This window comes from Gobio gobio (assembly GCF_949357685.1).
Source record: "Gobio gobio genome assembly, chromosome: 22".
NCBI lineage: Eukaryota > Metazoa > Chordata > Actinopteri > Cypriniformes > Gobionidae > Gobio > Gobio gobio.
The window spans coordinates 49,108,888-49,131,075 of NC_137118.1; the positions used below are offsets into that span (position 1 = coordinate 49,108,888).

Here is a 22,188-nt window from a genome sequence, read left to right on the forward strand (position 1 = left end):
AGTGTTAGACTGAATTCCCAGAATCATCTGCAATATCTTGTGAAGGTTCATATGGAAGCCAGTGAATGGGATTCTACATTGTATTCAAAATTAAACATCTACAATACAGTTAGCCTCAAGATTTCCCAAGAAATATGCAAGAACGAACCTGTGCTTATGGATTCTGACGGCGCCAGGAGCTCGTGATCACTTCTGATAGCACGTGAAGTTATTGATTATTGATATCAATCAACAGGTTTCAGAGCAGCTTTAGGAGTTCCTCATTAATAATACAAGCTTTACGTCATTATTTTTCATTTCAGTATTAGTTAATTCTCAATCCAGTCAAATCATTCAAAGCATTTAATAAAATCTTCTCCAATGAACATACAGATCACACAAGCATTACTTTACAAAGCAGACATTCTGCACGTGGACAGAAATGACACAAGACTTTACACAGAATCAGATGTGATGGTGATCGCCGTCTGTCAGCTCAGGGTTTACGAGTCTTTAACGAGCGCTTAGCTCTCATATTCATTCCCGCCACTGTGGAGACTGTGAGGTTTCCGCTTGCGTCGCTGTCTCTGGAAGCTCTAGTTTCTCACACTCGGTGAGTTTCAGTGGTAAATGCTGTGCGATCTCATTGGGGTCTGTGTAAATCGCTGGAGGAACATGCTGCAAAGTCAAGGACAGAGATACAAACACGTCAGCGTCTATATTTACTCAAGAACATGAAGCACAGATACCCAAACCCTCTCAGCGCTCACACAATATCCTAACCCTATACCCTACCCCTATACCCAAACTCTCTCAGTGCTCACAACACCTGAACCCTAACCCTCTGTGCTCACAATACCCTAACCCTAACCCTCTCAGTGTTCACAATACCCTAACCCTCTCAGTGTTCACAATACCCTAACCCCCTGTGCTCACAATACCCTAACCCTCTCAGTGCTCACAATACCCTAACCCTCTCAGTGCTCACAATACCCTAACCCCCTGTGCTCACAATACCCTAACCCTCTCAGTGTTCACAATACCCTAACCCCCTGTGCTCACAATACCCTAACCCTCTCAGTGCTCACAACACCTGAACCCTAACCCTCTCAGTGCTCACAACACCTGAACCCTAACCCTCTCAGTGCTCACAATACCCTAACCCTCTCAGTGTTCACAATACCCTAACCCTCTCAGTGTTCACACAATACCCTAACCCTCTCAGTGCTCACACAATACCCTAACCCTCTCAGTGCTCACAACACCTGAACCCTAACCCTCTCAGTGTTCACAATACCCTAACCCTCTGTGCTCACAATACCCTAACCCTCTCAGTGCTCACACAATACCCTAACCCTCTCAGTGTTCACAATACCCTAACCCTAACCCTCTCAGTGTTCACAATACCCTAACCCTCTCAGTGCTCACACAATACCCTAACCCTCTCAGTGCTCACAACACCTGAACCCTAACCCTCTCAGTGTTCACAATACCCTAACCCTCTCAGTGTTCACAATACCCTAACCCTCTCAGTGCTCACACAATACCCTAACCCTCTCAGTGCTCACACAATACCCTAACCCTCTCAGTGCTCACAACACCTGAACCCTAACCCTCTCAGTGCTCACAACACCTGAACCCTCTCAGTGCTCACAACACCTGAACCCTAACCCTCTCAGTGCTCACAACACCTGAACCCTCTCAGTGCTCACAACACCTGAACCCTAACCCTCTCAGTGTTCACAATACCCTAACCCTCTCAGTGCTCACAACACCTGAACCCTAACCCTCTCAGTGTTCACACAACACCTGAACCCTAACCCTCTCAGTGCTCACAACACCTGAACCTTAATCCTCTCAGTGTTCACAATACCCTAACCCTCTCAGTGCTCACAACACCTGAACCCTAACCCTCTCAGTGTTCACAATACCCTAACCCTCTCAGTGCTCACAACACCTGAACCCTAACCATCTCAGTGTTCACAATACCCTAACCCTCTCAGTGCTCACAACACCTGAACCCTAACCCTCTCAGTGTTCTCACAACACCTGAACCCTAACCCTCTCAGTGTTCACAATACCCTAACCCTCTCAGTGCTCACAACACCTGAACCCTAACCCTCTCAGTGTTCACAATACCCTAACCCTCTCAGTGCTCACAACACCTGAACCCTAACCCTCTCAGTGTTCACACAACACCTGAACCCTAACCCTCTCAGTGCTCACAATACCCTAACCCTCTCAGTGTTCACACAACACCTGAACCCTAACCCTCTCAGTGTTCACAATACCCTAACCCTCTCAGTGCTCACAACACCTGAACCCTAACCCTCTCAGTGTTCACAATACCCTAACCCTCTCAGTGCTCACAACACCTGAACCCTAACCCTCTCAGTGTTCACACAACACCTGAACCCTAACCCTCTCAGTGCTCACAACACCTGAACCCTCTCAGTGTTCACAACACCTGAACCCTAACCCTCTCAGTGCTCACAATACCCTAACCCTCTCAGTGCTCACACAACACCTGAACCCTCTCAGTGCTCACACAACACCTGAACTCTAACCCTCTCAGTGCTCACACAACACCTGAACTCTAACCCTCTCAGTGCTCACAACACCTGAACCCTAACCCTCTCAGTGTTCACACAACACCTGAACCCTAACCCTCTCAGTGCTCACAATACCCTAACCCTCTCAGTGTTCACACAACACCTGAACCCTAACCCTCTCAGTGTTCACAATACCCTAACCCTCTCAGTGCTCACAACACCTGAACCCTAACCCTCTCAGTGTTCACAATACCCTAACCCTCTCAGTGCTCACAACACCTGAACCCTAACCCTCTCAGTGTTCACACAACACCTGAACCCTAACCCTCTCAGTGCTCACAATACCCTAACCCTCTCAGTGTTCACAATACCCTAACCCTCTCAGTGCTCACAACACCTGAACCCTAACCCTCTCAGTGTTCACACAACACCTGAACCCTAACCCTCTCAGTGCTCACAACACCTGAACCCTCTCAGTGTTCACAACACCTGAACCCTAACCCTCTCAGTGCTCACAATACCCTAACCCTCTCAGTGCTCACACAACACCTGAACCCTCTCAGTGCTCACACAACACCTGAACCCTCTCAGTGCTCACACAACACCTGAACCCTAACCCTCTCAGTGCTCACAATACCCTAACCCTCTCAGTGCTCACACAACACCTGAACCCTCTCAGTGTTCACACAACACCTGAACTCTAACCCTCTCAGTGCTCACACAACACCTGAACCCTAACCCTCTCAGTGTTCACACAACACCTGAACTCTAACCCTCTCAGTGCTCACACAACACCTGAACCCTAACCCTCTCAGTGCTCACACAACACCTGAACCCTAACCCTCTCAGTGCTCACACAACACCTGAACCCTAACCCTCTCAGTGCTCACACAACACCTGAACCCTAACCCTCTCAGTGCTCACAGTACTTCAGAAATGCTGGTACATCAACTCTTTGTTTAGTACTGACTGGCACCGGTAGCACCCTAACCCTCGACACACACCGTGGCAATAGAAAAAGACATGGCAGAAAGTTTTGACGGAAATCGACACGAGGTTCGAATCCGCCTTTTGCCGAACTTGCTCTACTCCCTTTTCCCATGACATATCAGATCGGAAAGACATTTATTTTTAATTTTAAAAAAAATTAAGAAAATATTTGAAAAGTGCAAATAAAGCGTTAAACGTGTTTAATAATAAAGTGTTTATCAGTTAGGGGTGAACAGACATGTGCTGAATTACTGATGGTAAAACCGGGTGGGTCTTGTCCGCACAGATAAAATGGTTCCGACGCCCATGTGCTATTGGCTAGTACATTTGATCATTAGAATTGCCTGACTGATATATTTTATTCCATATATTATCTAATGATAGAACTTTAGAAATTAGAAATTCTCCTGGCTCATCTTCCCCCTTTCTTCTGGCTCATCTTCCCCTTCATGGCTAAAGTGAATGGAGTCTCTTCAAATAAAGGCTGTGTTGATGACATTACACCAGTAGGTGGCAGCAAGTGAGTGTTAAATGTATTTTTTCATTGAATCATTCATTCAAAAGATTTGTTCAGAAATTCAAGTATTTATGGTAGGGCTGGGCAATTTTATCGATTCTGCGATATAAATCGATATTTTTTCTCCCAAGAAAATATCGATTTTTAAGCTGCGAGTATCGATACATAAGTCCCATTCAAATCCCCGTGTTTACCCCCATTTGCGTTGCAGGAAGAGCGATTTGGTCAGCCAGCCGCTAGTATCGCTGTAGAGCAAGTGACCCGCACTACTAACTTTACGCCGACGTCTACCTCTTCTTGTTTACGGAGTCAGAGCGAGGAGATTCAAATAAATGGCGGCGAATATAAATCCAGCGCCTTCATGCTTAAAAGCAGATGTGTGGGAGCACTTTGGGTTTAAAAAGAAGGAAAGCGACGACTTAGACTCAGGGGTCAACAACATGAGTTGCCCGCGAGGACCACACGAGTTGCCCGCGGGTCTGTTCTAAAAATAGCTCACCATAGCAGCTGCGTTCAGTCGCTTCCGTGTTCATTTAAGCGCAGGGCTCCAGACTGAAGCCGAATATATACTAGTGTCTGTAAATAATAAACTGCAAAATACTATTTAAATATTACTCCTGCATGTTCTGCGTCTGTGTGGATGACGAGCGCCGCGCGCGCACTCGCACTCGCTCTTGTAGTCTCTGCTGACACGAACACAAACCTCACTTCATGAGAATTTACCGTTTCATTTGAGAAAACTGGGTGCGCGTCTCATTCTGCTCCTGGTTCAGAAGTCAGGGCACTGATCAGGACATAAGTCAATGGGCTGATCCCTGATCAGTGCCTTAACTGAACTAGGGAGCTGAATAAGACGCGCACCCACTGTCATATCATCATGAACACAGACACTGGTAATCACGGCAACCCATCAAAATAAAAGTTCGGTTTAACGTGAAGAGATTGACTACAGATTGTAGCCTACAGTACATTTAGCTACGTCTCTATGTAATAATAATACGTCTCTACTAATAATAATAATAATTATGAAATAAATAATACTAATTATATAATTATTAATGGTTGCTTATTTTTCACTTGATCTTTCATTTAGAAACAATGTTTACTTTTAAACAGCATACAGCCTTTACATGTTTATGTATTATTTACTTATGATTATCATATATAATAAAACATTTATTTAAAAAAAAAAATAGTGGTATTGTACCGACTACTGGAACTACTACTATACTCTTTCAGGTGTAAAACAGTTTGGATAGTTGTTAATATGAGAATTATGATGCATTATTTAAGAGTTTTTTAGTATTATATAACATGAGTAGCTCTCTGTGACTTTCTTTTTTAAAAAGTAGCTCTCAAATGAAAAAAGGTTGGAGACCCTTGACTTAGACAAAGCATCGCGGTTGATTTGCAAGCTGTGTGACAAACGTGAAATACTCTGGAAATACCACCAAATGTCAGTGTCAAGCTAAAAAAGCTGTCAAAGAAACTGTTCAGAACAGGCCACTTGCTGCTATTTTTTAAAACTCCATTGTTAATTGCAATACTGCACTTTATTTACTTTTCAAAGGCTTGTAAGCTACAGTTTGCACTGTTTCAATAAATGGAACTAATTTTCTGAACACATCTTTGATTCATTTTGTCCAGCATTTGCAAGCTGTAGACTCTCTGTCCAGTCAGAGACATATATTGTGTAATTGATGATTTTAGTTTTCAGTTCAGTTAATTCAATCCAAGTAAATGAAACACTCACAAGATGTCACCAAAATCACTCTGTCCCCTTTAAATCTTTTCGAAAATGATGTAAGTGTATCGAATTATATCGAATCGTATCGTTGGCTGAATATCGTGATATATATCGTATCGTGAGCTGAATATCGAGTATCGTATCGTGAGATTAGTGTATCGCTACAGCCCTAATTTATGGAGACTATGAATAAATACATTTTGAAAGAATGATTCAAATGACTATTTTGTAATCGACTCAAGCATGTTATGTTATTCTGTGTAGTTTCCTGATGTATTTAATCAGGATCTCCATTTTAAACAAAACTGGTTCTCAATTTATCCAGAATTTTGCTGTAATGCGCAGGTCCGCTCATCTGTGTGTTGTTCGCGAGTGTGAGCGACTGCTGTAGCTCTATCTGCTGCTGCTGAGAGATCACACCCAATCAAATACGGCAAATTCCTTCAAATTAACCCCGTGTTGAAGCAAATGTTCATCATATTGGAGGTGCTTCCTCCCTTCAGCAAAATTGCTTTGTTGCATGTGATGCCATTTGCTGTATTGTCATTTTTTTAAAGGTTAACCAAACTTTCGACCACTTGCCGCCTCCGCCATGATAACGGACATGTACAGCAGGTCCTGGATCCGGTCACCACGCTCGCATCACTAGCCACGTTTACATGCGCACTTTTTTGTCATTCCGATTAAAATCATTCCGATTGAAAGATTCGGTGGACTGTTTACATGAGACGTTATCTAATCCGATCTGGTGTTTACATGTGCTGACTTTCAGTAGGAATCATTTTGTGACATGTGCACACAGTTTGTCTGCCGCCTCAGATTCGTAACGTTAGTATCGTGAATCAATAGTTCTGTGTTGGTAATTTTTATATTTATTTATTTTTCTGTGGCCGGACATGCAGTAGTTTAACCTGATTTATGTCCAATACAATGGCTATTTCAACATCTGTGAATGAAAAGCATTCAAGACGTGTTCAGCATCATTACTAATACTAAACATAGATATTTCAGATGATTAAGGAAAGATACCATAATCACAAAGGTATAAATATTAACAAAAGTAATTAAAGTAGACTGTGGGTAATGTTACTTAACCAATTTGAAGCAGTTGTTGAACTTTTTTTTAAATCTAACTTACGAGAAACAGAGAAATGTCGGCACGTCCTAGCTCCAGCAGCTTGAATGTTCCCCGTTGAAATGACAACTCTCAACGGCCACCAGGACTTATACAGTTTTATAAAAGCTATTATTAGCCTATTTGTCGTAAGTGTAAGAATCACCTCAGAAAAATAAATGATTCCGTCAGGCGCAGTTGAAGCCTCGGACAAACGCTGTCAAGATGAGATGCTGTAGCCAGGCTATGTCTGTGTCATTATTCCAACATCATGTTCATAACATGTTACGAAATAAAAATTTTAATACCTCAGAAAAATGAACTTTCCTCTCTTGTCAACCTGGTGTGAGCGCGGCGCGCGCTCTTCAGTTGAGGAGGCGCGCGCTGCATCACGTCACAGAAAGATGTGCACTCAAAGTAATCGGATCAGATAGTTTACATGGTGGAATTTTTTGTTTGATCGGTTCATGAAAAGGTTTATCCCACCTCTCTCAAACCGATTACAATTTCATTCGGTTTGGCCTTTTTTATTCCGATTGAGGTGTTTATATGGAGCATTTTCATTCGGATTGGACTTTTAAACCGATTACAGTGCTCCATGTAAACGCACCTACTGAAAGAGTCAGGAGCCGATAAGCAGAATTAAAATGCGCGTCTCTTATCTAATCCCCAGTTTTTGGCACTTTGGAACCGGTTCTCGATACCCAACCCTGATAGAGATGAACGGAAATAGACAGATCACTTGACGGAGGGCAAAACTCAAATGCTCTTTGCTAACTTATCCTTAGCCTCTAACACACACACACACACACACACACACACACACACACACACACACACGAGTGAAATCTAATGACAGACATTATTTAGTTGCCCTGAATGAATTTAAGTAATTTTTTTATTAATGTAAATGATTGGTTGGATAAGCAGTTGAAACACCACTCACCTGGAGGTCTGATATTTGACTTTCACGTGTGCTGAATTCTCGAAGCATGTGGTTTTTTCCAGCCTGCAGGACATAGAAGTTTAAGAAACACTAAATCTTACTTGAACACTTAAGCATTCGACAGCCGGTATTGTGCGTTTTGTCGATATGCCGACTTGCCTCGTGATAAAGACGCGTGTCGTTTATCCTGATCATCACTCCGTCCACTCGCAGGAAGAACCGCAGCAGAAGAAAGAAGCTGGTGGGCATCACTCTCTGAAACCAGACATCAGCTTTCATTTGCCGACCATTAATGCTGCAAATCTGTAGACGAAGCCGACGAAACTCACAATTTTCACACTGATCATAGACACGCCGTGATCATGCAGCTCGTCCTCGAACAGCAGCACGTCCTCGAAAAACTTGATCTGTTCTCGTGCTTTCAGCTTCTCCATGTCTATACGATCGGTAGTCGGCGTCACCTGTTCACAAGCTCTATGTGAGTAAGAGACGGTCCACGTTCAGCTAGTGTAAGTGTTAAAGCACAGAATACCTTGATCTGCATGTGCTCTCCTAGTAAAGTCCCTCTGTAGTCGGTTGTGTAAGTCCAATCGTAGCGCTTCACCACGTCCTTCGAATGCTCCGCCTCGGCCCTGTCCAGATAGAGCAGAGATTCCTCCTCAGTCAAAGCCTTTCACAGACTATAATGATGAATAACACAAAACTATACCTGCTTTCCTGCCACTCCTGGGCACAAGCCACTTTCACAGAGTCCTGCAAGTTGTTGACACGTTTGAGAGCGTCGATCGCATTGAACTCAATTCCAAAACCGTCGGTGTGCTGAATGCGCAACACATTATCACCAAACAGCATCTCTGGCAGAGCCGGCATGTGCATCGTCTCGGCCAACCTGCGACAGAATCAGACAAAACCGCTCAGATTACGGCAGTCTGACGAAACCGCTCAGATCATGGCAGTCAGACGAAACCGCGCAGATCACGGTAGTCAGTCAGACGAAACCGCTCAGATTACGGCAGTCAGTCAGACGAAACCGCTCAGATTACGCCAGTCAGTCAGACGAAACCGCTCAGATTACGCCAGTCAGTCAGACGAAACCGCTCAGATTACGCCAGTCAGTCAGACGAAACCGCTCAAATTACGGCAGTCATACGAAACCGCTCAGATCACGGCGGTCAGACGAAACCGCTCAGATCACGGCGGTCAGACGAAACCGCTCAGATCACGGCGGTCAGACGAAACCGTTCAGATCACGGCGGTCAGACGAAACCGCTCAGATCACGGCGGTCAGACGAAACCGCTCAGATCACGGCGGTCAGACGAAACCGCTCCGATCACGGCGGTCAGACGAAACCGCTCCGATCACGGCGGTCAGACGAAACCGCTCCGATCACGGCAGTCGGTCAGACGAAACCGCTCCGATCACGGCAGTCGGTCAGACGAAACCGCTCCGATCACGGCAGTCGGTCAGACGAAACCGCTCCGATCACGGCAGTCGGTCAGACGAAACCGCTCCGATCACGGCAGTCAGTCAGACGAAACCGTTCAGATCACGGCGGTCAGACGAAAACGCTCAGATCACGGCGGTCAGACGAAAACGCTCAGATCACGGCAGTCAGTCAGACGAAAACGCTCAGATCACGGCAGTCAGTCAGACGAAACCGCTCAGATCACGGCGGTCAGACGAAACCGCTCAGATCACGGCGGTCAGACGAAACCGCTCAGATCACGGCGGTCAGACGAAACCGCTCAGATCACAGCGATCAGACGAAACCGCTCAATCACGCCAGTCAGACGAAAACGCTCAGATCACGGTAGTCAGTCAGACGAAACCGCTCAGATTACGCCAGTCAGACGAAACCGCTCAGATCACGGCGATCAGACGAAACCGCTCAATCACGCCAGTCAGACGAAAACGCTCAGATCACGGTAGTCAGTCAGACGAAACCGCTCAGATTACGGCAGTCATTGTGCACCTGTGTAAGCTCTGGGGAGTGGAGTCTGACTAACTTACAACATATTGGCCATTGCAAGAGATCAACAACTGTCATCGCTGCAGAAACATGTAAACGGACACATTTGACGTTCAACAGACACAAGTATGCACTGGAGCATTTGCCAATATAATTACAGTATCAGCTGAGGGTGCTTAGACAATTCAGCAGAACAGTGTCTGCAAACGGCCATTTCTGTCTCTCACATATGACTTATTCAGCCGAACACCGAAAGTGCAATTTTTGCTATTTTCAGCCGAATAATTTCAGTTGCCGAACATTCAGTGCATCCCTACTTACAACCCCAGAGAAATGACTCGGATCTGGCCCATTCATTCAGATTGACGTGGTTACATGTGACTTTGTTTTTCCCGATTGTGCTACTGGTCCGGTTATGACCAGATAATAAGGGTCCTACTAGACGGCTGTGATTGGCCAGATTATATCATGTGTCACTAGGGTTGTGCGACCAATCAAACTTCAGCTACGGTTTGGCTTCGGCCAATGATTATGAAAACATGATAATCAAGATAAAACGATCATTGTGACGCAAGTCGTTCCTTTAAAGCCAAAACGTAACGTCCAAATCAGTGAAGTCATGTGACTGTGGTACTGCTTCCTGTGTGTGAGACGGAGAGAAACATGGGCGAGCAAAGGATGCTTGGGGTTTCAGTAGTGCTGGGCGCTTTGACCAAAAATTTATATCACGGTATTTTTCTAAATTATATCGGTTTCACGGTATATGACGGTATTTTTTCCCCTATGCATGACCGGGTGTTAATCACATTTTCTACTGATTGAGAGAGGAAATACTGCAGTAGATTGACTAGAATGCCCCGTTTTACTGTCATGACGAGTGAATATTGTAGAAAAATTCCACACTAGAGTTAATAGGTCTACAGGTTTACAAAAAAAATCACAAAATGATGCTGTGGAGAGACAACAACCAATAAAACACAGACCCGCAACACACTCAGAGTCATACTTACAGACACCTGAATATTAAGTTGAGTTGAGGGCACCTTAAGCATTTAAAAAAATCTAACCCTATATAACAACAAACTGCCAAAACGAGGAGAAACGCGGATATTTGCAATACATTAAAGAGCACTCGCTGAACTAATGACCCACATCAGTTAAACACAGAAAGAATAAAGCAGTTACTTTTTTGCCCATTCTTCTTTGAATTGTCAGTTTACTTATTAATTTACATCATTGTCTTTTGTGTAGCAGAATAACCCATCGTGTCAGCGTGTTCCTGATCAGACATACAGTTGTATCTAGGGCTGCACGATATGAGGAAAAGCTGCGATGTGCGATAACATTGTTTAATATTGCGATGACGATATGACTTGCGATAAATATTCAAATGTGAATATAGCTATAGCCTACTGTTCCCATGTCTTAGTGCTTTAATAGGTCGTGTTCAGTGTTGGCAGTAACGAAATACATGTATTCAAACAGCATTTCATATTAAAGAAAAAAAGAGAATGGAGAACGAAATATAACACGGCAGTGCAACTGTGCAGTGGCGCGGTGGCGGATACACACGCACGCACGCCTAGGCCAATATATATTTTTAGCCTATATTATAAATTCGTTATATATTCATTAAATATATTATTCGTTTATATTTTTTATTTTCAAAATGTAGGCTATTTAATTGAGATTGAGGTGTATATATATTAGTGGTGTCAACAATAATCGATTCAGCGATGCATCGCAATGCGGGGCATGCACGATTCAGCATCGATGCGGCAAAGTGACATAATCGATTAAGTCACCGCTTATTTTCTGGCCTTGAGTTGGACAATAAAGTTGTGAAGTTTCAATTACTTCCAGGGTCATAACAACAACAATCAAGATGGTTGAGGCGGAGGGAGATGACCGCGATAGACGGGTAATTAAAAACGCACCCAAAGCTTGGAAAGCGGACATCTGGGCACATTTCGGATTCTGACGCCGGCTTCACACCGCACGCGGAGCGGTGGGTATGCAGAGCCGGAGCCCGCGCCCCCATTGTGGATTCACACTGGCAGCGTTTGTCTTGCACAGCTCGTATATTGCAAATACAGACAAATATTGTACATTATGTCACATTTTCCGGTCTTCTCCTCCGAGCCCCGTCTGTCTCGTGCTTTGATTTCTGATGGGCAGCATATGCTGTGATTGTGAAACACACGGGGCACTTCACTACATGATTTCATGGTGAAATTTGTTATTTTCCATGTTAATCTGGTCAGTTTTGATAAAGAACAATCCACTGTGGCTTTAAATCAGCGTGAGCAGCGCGGCAAAAATAGACTCGGCGCCGAAACGATCGCGGCACTGCTGCTCCTGCGATGCGCTGCCGTTCTAATCTGTTAACATGGGCGCCGAAGAAAATATGCGCTGCTTACGCCCTGCTAACGCGCCTGCCACACTAAAATCAAGCACGAGAATTGACGAGTCCCTAGTGTCAACGTTACTGTGTGTGTTGCACTGAATATTTTTATTGCTGGGTGCCTGGGTGGTGGTTGTTGTTACAATAGTGTGACTGAGTTCATGAAGTGCCCTGTCTTAGAGCTTTTTACTGTGTGTAAAAAAAAAACACTTATGTTCACTGCTGGAAAAAGGTGGCTTAGTTGGTTATTATTGCTCTATATAATTTCAAATTGTTCAAAAGCAGAGAGAAGAGAAACATTTCTCATTCAAAGCACTGAAAGCAGTGATTTATGTTTTCTTTTTCAGGTTTGAAAATGCCATATCCAATACCCTGTACCATTCAATTTTATTTTATTTAATGACATTTATGTCAAAGATACAGGAGAGAGATTTTATTGGCTACTATGTGTGTATTATCAGTTGTTCAATATCTGACTGCTTGTATTGCCTCATGACTGATTAAAAATTTGCCTTGTTGTGTGCAGTAGAATTTTGATGCATTGTAGAATCGAATCGTTACCTGGTGAATCGTAATCGAATCGAATCGAATTGTGAGGGCAGTGCCAATGCACACCCCTAATAATATAAATATATATATATATATATATATATATCAATTAAATAGCCTACATTTTGAAAATAAAAAATATAAGGCTCAAACATGCGTGTTTATTTTAGTAGGCCTACTTCCGTCAGTGAAACAACATAGCCTACTACAGCCTGTAAAACATTTAAATAAATATCTGTAAAAAACTCGAAATATAAATAATATAAGTTAAATATTAGTTAAAGAAAAGAATCGTTTATATTTCCCCACAGACGTGCGTCATATGCCTTTGCGCTGAAAGGGATGACACGCAGGAAAGAAGCATCGTTTTCTAATATCTTCATGTTTTCTTCTGATGTTCCAAAACTGATAGGCCACTTGTAGTAATATGTGAAGAACGAAATTATCTTCCACAGGGTCAAGAACGTAGGCTTTGTTTGATTATGCGCTGTGAGAGAAAGCGAAACTAAAAATCTCCGGCGTGTATGAAATGCGCTATACACAAAATCTCACAAAAAAAAAAGTCTAATAGCAGCACAAACAGTGTTAAAGGAACTGTATGTAAGAAATGTATTTCAATTAATCATAAAATGGCCCTGATATGTCACTAGACATTAAGAAATCATGTTAATTTCAAATATTTATATCACTGACAACGGTTGTCCGGCCAAGATATTGTCATTTTAAAAGTGAAGTTGCAGCACTCAACTGATGTTGATGTTGACATGTTGTGTCATGCCTGAAGCCCCACCCTCCACCTATCTACCAATCACGAAGTCAGTAGTGTTTCTGCATTCGGGTTGCCAGCTCTTCTCTAGTTACCAGAGCTGCAGCTACAAACTTTTTGGATAAACAATGTCTAACTTTACGAAACCTAAACGACCTCGTTATGAATCAGAAAAACGTTGTGACAGTGTCCGAAATAAAACAAGGATTTGTATAGGAGATGCCTTTGAAAGATGTAGACGGCTGAAAACTGAGAATAATTTGAAGACTGATGCCAACGTTGCTAATTTTCTCCTGGACAGGTACGGTTCATCTATGTTTGGCTAACTTGTAACGTTACTTAATGTAAATGGACATTTCAAATATTCATGACAGTCAAACAAAGATATGCATGTTCGTGCAAAGTAACGTTAGGTTAGCGCAGATGGAGGAGGTGGGTCATTGAATTGAAAAGGTAAAGTTAAGGAATTGTTTGGTAAATAAAAACGGCGAGTCGTCATTGCTAACATTAGTAATGCATTATCAGAGCCTGTTTCTCTGTCATTATGCTGAGACGCTGAGGAAAACAACATTAGCACGCCTATTATGGCAATGTGAAAACGTATTTGAGACCGTAGCCTAACGTTACCTCATATTCCTCATTCGTTCTTCGCATATATAGTGGACAAAACATGCTGCAAGTTGACCTGTAAGACCATTGCTAATGTTATTTAGCTTTGCTGTAATTTTACTATAATATACTATAGTATTTTTTCATGTGGGAATGTACGAGCGTTCATATTTACGATTATATTTGGCTAATCGCCATAAGTAAATTGCGATTCATAATTACTTCACAAAACATCGCTCTTGAAGCATAAACATAATTAACAGATAGAAAAAAACATAATTAACAGATAGAAAAAAACGTACTGTGTAGGACTCGTCACTTGCCATTGAAAGCTCCGTGTAGCAGCCTACGTTCCTGCTGGATCCTGCAGCCTATCCTGCAGCCTCGAGTCAGGGGGAGGGGGGGGGGATACACCGCTCAACAGTAATTTGAAAGTGATTGCAGTACCAGTTTTGGCCACAGTCCTACATACAGCTCCTTTAAATAAAGTAAAGTTTGAAGTAAAATGTATTTGTCCTACCTTTTCTACTTTACCACAGTAAATGATGCGAATATAGCCTACTCCTAAATACATCAAACAAGGAAGAAATGTTTAATCCCCTGTCAGAGACATAAATGAGGATTTGGGAAAATAAATAAGAGATTCCATGTCCAGTAGAATAAAATGGAGTAAGCCTATTGTTAAATTCGGGGAAAATCGTGTGACCAGATAGCAAAACGCAAGCAAACTTAAATTTGGCTCACCACATAAAGCCTCGATCGGCATGAATCCATATGTTTCCATGGCTGTGATGTAACATTTAACTGCGAACCTATTATTTATTTTGTAAATAAAACTGTGCTTCACTCGTGTCATAATATTCACGTAAAACAGCTTCACATACAAAAAAAAAAAAAAAAAAAAAGTATTTTGACCGACCACCGCAGGTGCTCCTGCTTAGTTGACGTGCAACGGCTCTTGGGCTAGTAAATCAGCGCATAATGTTCTCCTATGTGCTGATTTACTAGCCCAAGAGCCGTTGGCCCCGTTTGACGTTAGCTAAATATTTTATAATAGTAAGCAGGATTTGATGGCCGCATTCCTACACTTATAAAATGCAATTCAATGTGGAAGTAATCCAAGTATTCATAATACGTTACTCAGATTGGCGCATGTAATAAACTGTATTCCCTTATTCATTGTGTCAGGCTGTCTGTTGCGATGTGTTCATCGCGCGAGTTCATTTCGCGATGACGATGAAAATTCGATGTATCGTTCAGCCCTAGTTGTATCAGTGTAATCAGTGCATACATTTCATTTTAATAAGACGTGATGAAATATGCACGCATACACGCTTCTGCTTCATGTCTAGAGCACTACAGTTTATGAAATATGTCCATAAAAAATTTAAACGCGCTCGCTCCGGTCTATATCTGATATATGATCCATGTGGTGGGCGTTGTTAAACCCATCACGGCGCTCTGCACAGAAACCGCTCTCTCGCGCGTGAGCCGCGTGTAGTTTGAAATTTCCACTGTAATCAAGGGCTGAATCAGAAATTGCCCCCCATAACCTCAAATATAGCATTATTTGGAGGGGACAGCGCTTTGTAGTGGTGTCCGAAACCATAGTGGACGTTATTTAGTGCACTCATTCTATTCCATTGCAGCGCAATAACGAGTGTACAGCCGCTGAACACACAACCGGTCCGACTTCACGCACATTTTCATTCACTCCTTCAAATAAAGTGATAATGTAGGGAATAATGAATGAGAGTATAGGATTCAGCCACAGGCTGTAATGCGATCTCAACTGTGCTCTGACTGCTCTTTCTACAGTGCATCAATGAAATGGGTCCCCTCTCAAACAATGACGCGCTGCGCCGCATTCCGAACGTTGTTTAAGCGACATATACCGGTTTTGCGTTATCATCAAAATTCATATCATAAAATAAATAAATACCGGTATTCGGTATGAACCGGTATACCGCCCAGCACTAGGTTTCAGCCGCGCATAAACACTCAAATATACACAGAAATATGTCACATGTCCATCTTTGAGTATTTACATAAAGACAGTCAGTTATGTCTTAAGAGAATAAACAGTTGGGAAAGCAATCGGACGTGTGTCATTATATCAGATCCGTGCATTCGCTCTTATAAAGCTAAACCTGCGGCTGTCTGTCATTAACCAAACACACAATCACTCAATAACTTCAGCAGTTTTAATAAGATTCAATGTCTATTTAATTCATGCAGCACTTTAAAGTTGAATGACTGGCTGTTTAATGCAAGCTTTGTTTTAAATTGTGCAAATAGTCCATGGGCTTGTTCCAGTCTGGATATTCTCCATAATTCATCTCTACATGATTTGTTAGATTATTTGTGATAAGATTGTGATATGAAATTGAGAAGTTCGTCAATCCACATATTAATGAAAATTATATGATCATTTACACATCCTGAAATTGGTCCTAACCTGTATGATTTAATTTATTTTGCTGAACACAAAATATTATATTTTGAAGAATGTTTGTAACCAAACAGTATTTGTTCATACTGTGGAAATCAATGGCGCTCCACAACCTTCTCCTAAACCTCTTCCATTGTGTTCAGCAGAAGAAAGACACGCATGCGGGTCAGGAACAGTAAAGGACAGAGTTTCTCCATCCTCACCTCTCAATGTCTTTGGACTTCATGATGTGGGTCTTCACCGCGCTGACCGTCCAGGGGCCGAACCGGAAGTCCTGTTTACTGCTCTGAAATCCATGAGAAATCACTGATGACATCCTGCAAATCAGCTGAAGATCAACACAATCAGAGTCAATAAATGAACACGTCTCTTTACTTCATTAGCAGAATCACGACCATAGAAACTGTATGTTTTAGAATAATTATGAATGTCTCAGTAATGTGAACTCGGAATCAAACTAAAGACTCGCGGTCGGTTAAACGGTATTTTATAGTTCAGTTCACTAAAACCGGCACGCATACATAAATTACTTAAAAACCGTTCACAACACAAAAGTACAAATATTAATGAACGCGAACATGAGCATAATTCACTCTCACCTCGTATCCGTTTCCATGTATGTATAGAGCGCAACCTCCAATTCCTCCCGACGTCGAGCGACCAACCGCTGATGGTTCCGCCTATGACACTGGATAACACAGCGGTTACCGAGCTTTTGCTTTTCTAGAGGAAATATTTTCTTTATAAACTAAAAAAGCGACGGCTGCCATGTCGCTCAGATGTTTTTAGAAAGAGGGAAGAATAAATTTAATTAACTCACATCCTCAAAAATCAAACCATACAATATTTTAACATGTATAACTGTTCTCTGAGCTGAAATCGGCAGGACCAACAGTGCTCATATAATGCTCATATATATATATATATATATATATATATATATATATATATATATGTTTTTTAACCTAATATCAAAATCTAATATCATGCGTAAAAAGTGAGTTTTTCATAAAACTACAATATTTGCCTCTGAGATGAAGTTGAATACAAATCTCAAGTACTTCACATTTATACTCTAATACAGATTAAATGTATTTCGTTACGTTATTTGTAATGTTTAGCAGCTGTGACAGCCGTTGAAGAGCAGCAGTAACATTTATAGGCTACTGGAAGCTAGGGTGACCACCATCAAACAAACCAAATGTGGGACAATTACTAAGTTTGTGTGGGACAATGTGGGACATGTTACCGACACTAAAACATAACCTGAAACTGTTACACAATATCTATCTAACTTAATAAAAACATATGTATTCTGCCTTTCAGATGATAAAAATACTTTGTTCTTTAGTCCCTTCCAGAAAACACCATTACATCACAATGTAACATTGTACATGTCATTTAAATTCAACATCACTGAGCCCAAAGGCAGCAGATCTGACCAAGTCCAATAATGAACAAATAAATAATAAAGCAACATGAAATTAGTTAATTGACAGTCTTATATATTATATTATATATATTAAGAATATAACCAATTTACCGAATTATCCATTTGTACATGGAACGAATCCGCTCCACATTTTGATTGACCGCCGTCACAACCTATAGCGACCGTGTTTACTCCTTTCTTTTCAACCATTGGATAGGATTTTAAAAACGGCTGTTGTTGTATTTGTGAAAGGAGGGATGTTACGTCTGACGAAGCGCTGTTAAATATGTCTAGGTGAAAAACGATGCCGCAAAAAGAATAAATGAAATGCTTTCTTAAAAAGGCAAAAGAACGCATGCGTTATATGATAATAAATTAAAAACCAACAGACTGATGAAAATGCGGGACATTTTCTCAATATGCGGCGTGCGGGACAAGGGGTGAAAATGCTGTGCGGTACAACGCAAAGCGGGACGGGTGGTCACCCTACTGGAAGCATCCATCTGAGTCCATCCTTCACTTCACTGGGGAAAATGGAGCCTTGGAAAGACCCTTTGGGACAGCCTCCGTCGCGCCACGGTGACGCCATCCGCTAACCCTTCCACTGTAAACAAGTCTTGTGCGTCCTATGAAGACCATGGCCCTGTCCCAATGGCACACTTCATGTGCACTTTCGGTCTTGTGGACTTTCAATGGCTGCTGCGTGTCCGTTAAGTCCACGAGACCGTAGGGTGTCCCATTTGTCATTTTAAAGGGTTACTTCAGTGATTTAGCATTAAGCTTTGTATTTAAACTGGGTCATTTATGCAGTAGAAATGTGAAATTATTTTTGAATTTGGTGCCGTCTAGACTGAGAAAAGACTGTAATTTTGTCTCATGTGGATGAAAGACAACAACTCCCAGAATGCACTTGCTTCGCTGCCCTATGAGGCCACTCTGTACACCGTTGTTTTGATCTTCATAGTAATACAATCATTTCGTTCAGTTAGAGAATAAACACTACAATTAAAAACTGAACGCGTGTTTTCAATAAAGTGTGAGAGAGTAGAGTTGAGGTAAGCACCAGTCTGGCACGTTTTCAGATCGCAAATGGAAGCTAAACTATCACAGGAATTCATTGAAAAGTTGAAACACTCACTTTGCTCTGCACCGCTCCGTTATGATTGTCTGTGCGTCCGTCTGTGTCTTACATTCTGTACGTGAGATCTCTCCCCTGTGGGCGGTTGATAACATGCGGAACAGCTCCATCTACTGGCTGTAGTCTTTAGCCTCTGGCCAAAAAATTCTCAGACGACGCAAAATGACGATATTTGCGTCATCGGAGGATTTTTTCCAGAAATAAAATGCATAATTATCTCGTCTCAGGTGCATATGAGGGGGGAACGTACCATAATTTTATTATACTACCGGGTTTCTACTGATACAAAGCCTAATGCTAATCACTGAAGTGACCCTTTAAGTCTCAGAAGGTGCTCGCGAGTGTCCCCTTTGAGGTCGATATGCGCCCTCGATGCGCACTTCTGCCGAGCACTGGTGCGATTACACAGCGCACTTCTTCCCGGCAGTCAAAGCGGCATTACGTCATGAAAGTGCGGACTCAGAGGAAGACCGTGAGGTTTCGGGTGCCATTTGGGACAGGGCTCATTTCGGCCGCCCACTTCAAAGGATACAGCCCTTGAATTGGGACACAGTGTCAGGATTCTGTTGTCTTTTATTTTGTAATTTGCCATGCATGTTCTTTTGTTGTTTTTGTTATGGTTCTTGTAGTTCTTTATGTTAAACAGTTCCAGGTGTTTCTGATCTGAGGTATTTAACCTGATGCTTTGTCTTGCCCTGGAGAGATTTTTGTTTGTATGTACGTGTGCTTTCCATGTGGTTACTGATCAAGGTTTTGAGTTTATACGTCATGCCATGTGTTTCACGGTCAAGTTATGGACATGTCTTATGATTGGATTGATTAAACACCTTGTAATCTGCATATAGATCCAGGCTATCGATTTACTTTTTGAAAACAGCGCTGGAGGCTGAACGTCCTCAGTCTCAGTCTGTGGTTCTCTGATGGAGGCTGAACGTCCTCAGTCTCAGTCTGTGGTTCTGTGATGGAGGCTGAACGTCCTCAGTCTCAGTCTGTGGTTCTGTGATGGAGGCTGAACGCCCTCAGTCTCAGTCCGTGGTTCTGTGATGGAGGCTGAACGTCCTCAGTCTCAGTCTGTGGTTCTGCGAATGAGGCTGAACGTCCTCAGTCTCAGTTTGTGGTTCTGTGATGGAGGCTGAACGTCCTCAGTCTCAGTCTGTGGTTCTGTGATGGAGGCTGAACGTCCTCAGTCTGTGGTTCTGTGATGGAGGCTGAACGTCCTCAGTCTCAGTCTGTGGTTCTGTGATGGAGGCTGAACGTCCTCAGTCTCAGTCTGTGGTTCTGTGATGGAGGCTGAACGTCCTCAGTCTCAGTCTGTGGTTCTGTGATGGAGGCTGAACGTTCTCAGTCTCAGTCTGTGGTTCTGTGATGGAGGCTGAACGCCCTCAGTCTCAGTCTGTGGTTCTGCGAATGAGGCTGAACGTCCTCAGTCTCAGTTTGTGGTTCTGTGATGGAGGCTGAACGCCCTCAGTCTCAGTCCGTGGTTCTGTGATGGAGGCTGAACGTCCTCAGTCTCAGTCTGTGGTTCTGCGAATGAGGCTGAACGTCCTCAGTCTCAGTTTGTGGTTCTGTGATGGAGGCTGAACGTCCTCAGTCTGTGGTTCTGTGATGGAGGCTGAACGTCCTCAGTCTCAGTCTGTGGTTCTGTGATGGAGGCTGAACGTCCTCAGTCTCAGTCTGTGGTTCTCTGATGGAGGCTGAACGTCCTCAGTCTCAGTCTGTGGTTCTGTGATGGAGGCTGAACGTCCTCAGTCTCAGTCTGTGGTTCTGTGATGGAGGCTGAACGTCCTCAGTCTCAGTCTGTGGTTCTGTGATGGACGCTGGAGAGGAATGAAGCTCCTGAACAGAGATGTATAAAGTACTAGAGACACATACTTGAGTAAAAGTACAAGTTCCTTATCAAAAAAGTGACTTGAGTAGAAGTTGAAGTGCTCTTTAAGCACCACACTTAAGTAGAAGTACTAAAGTATTCAACATTTTTTGTACTTAAGTATTGCAAGTAGTTTATTTTAAAATGAACTACTCAAGTACTGAAAGTAAAAGTAAAAGTATTGTGTTATGTAGTTATTAAAGAAAGTAGTCAAAAGTTTGAACATCATATTGTTTTTATTATTTCAAATGATTAAGCTAAAGGACAATCACAATGTTGGTAGGTAATTTTTCTACATATTGTCATATAAATAACCTGAAAATACTGTAGTTCATTAAGATTAAATCTTACTATAACCACTCTTACTAAAAAAAAAATGGGGTAAGCACACTTATATTCTCATTTCAAGAGGTGTTCTGAGTAAATTATTTGTTTGTAACACTTTACAATATGGTTTGATTTGTTAACATTACATTAGTTAATGTATTAGACTAATAACTAACATGAACTAACCATAATCAATACATTTGTTAAGCTACTGTATTTATTAATCTGTGTTAATCTTAGTTAATAAAAATACAGCTGTTCATTGTTTGTATATGTTACTTCACAGTGCACATTAACTATGTAAACAAATAGAGAGCAATTTGAGCGCAAGACGCTCGTGTTGTTTTAAAGACAGTGAATGCGCGCTCGCGGGGCTCTCTCGCGCTCTCTCTCTCTCTCGCACTCTCGCGCGCTCTCTCTCTCTTTAGAATGGTTTGGAATGGAATGATTCGTAAAATTTTTATAATTGTAACGAGTAACGATGCAGCACATTAAAAAAATATCGGAGTAAAAGTATTAAACTCATCGAAAATATGTACTGAAGTAAAAGTGGAAGTAGGAGAAAAAAATAATACTCTAGTAAAGTACAGATACAGCCTTTTAGTACTTAAGTACAGTAGTGAAGTGGTTCTACTTCGTTACTATACATCTCTGCTCCTGAAGGGTGGCATTGTTCAAAGTGAGAAGTTTGTTTTATTGTTGTTTATTTTATGTCATTAGAAATTAATTATCAACAGATTCAAGTTGTAGGTCCCTTGAAAGGCGGATATATGTATGTAGGCCTAATTAAAGTCAAAATGAATGATAAACACGTCTTTCGAATGGAAAT

General features: G+C 42.1%; 1 protein-coding gene across 3 annotated transcripts; it reads right to left on the reverse strand.

Annotated features, from left to right (window-relative positions):
- Positions 1-294: 294 nt before the first annotated feature.
- Positions 295-17,270, reverse strand: tiprl (TIP41, TOR signaling pathway regulator-like). Of its 3 annotated transcripts, none has more exons than XM_079804947.1 (9): positions 17,195-17,238; positions 16,799-16,923; positions 14,467-14,620; positions 8,555-8,734; positions 8,378-8,477; positions 8,175-8,306; positions 8,005-8,100; positions 7,846-7,908; positions 322-657 (listed from the first exon to the last, which is right to left on the reverse strand). In XM_079804947.1, the coding sequence occupies exons 4-9, from the start codon at positions 8,719-8,721 to the stop codon at positions 517-519; spliced, it is 699 nt and encodes a 232-aa protein (XP_079661073.1). In that variant the 5' UTR covers positions 8,722-8,734; positions 14,467-14,620; positions 16,799-16,923; positions 17,195-17,238; the 3' UTR covers positions 322-516. The 3 variants fall into 3 exon arrangements, with proteins under 3 accessions (XP_079661072.1, XP_079661073.1, XP_079661074.1); XM_079804948.1 differs by having other exon boundaries at positions 16,799-16,881; positions 17,195-17,219; XM_079804946.1 differs by lacking the exon at positions 14,467-14,620 and having other exon boundaries at positions 295-657; positions 17,195-17,270.
- Between the last annotated feature and the right edge of the window lie 4,918 nt (positions 17,271-22,188).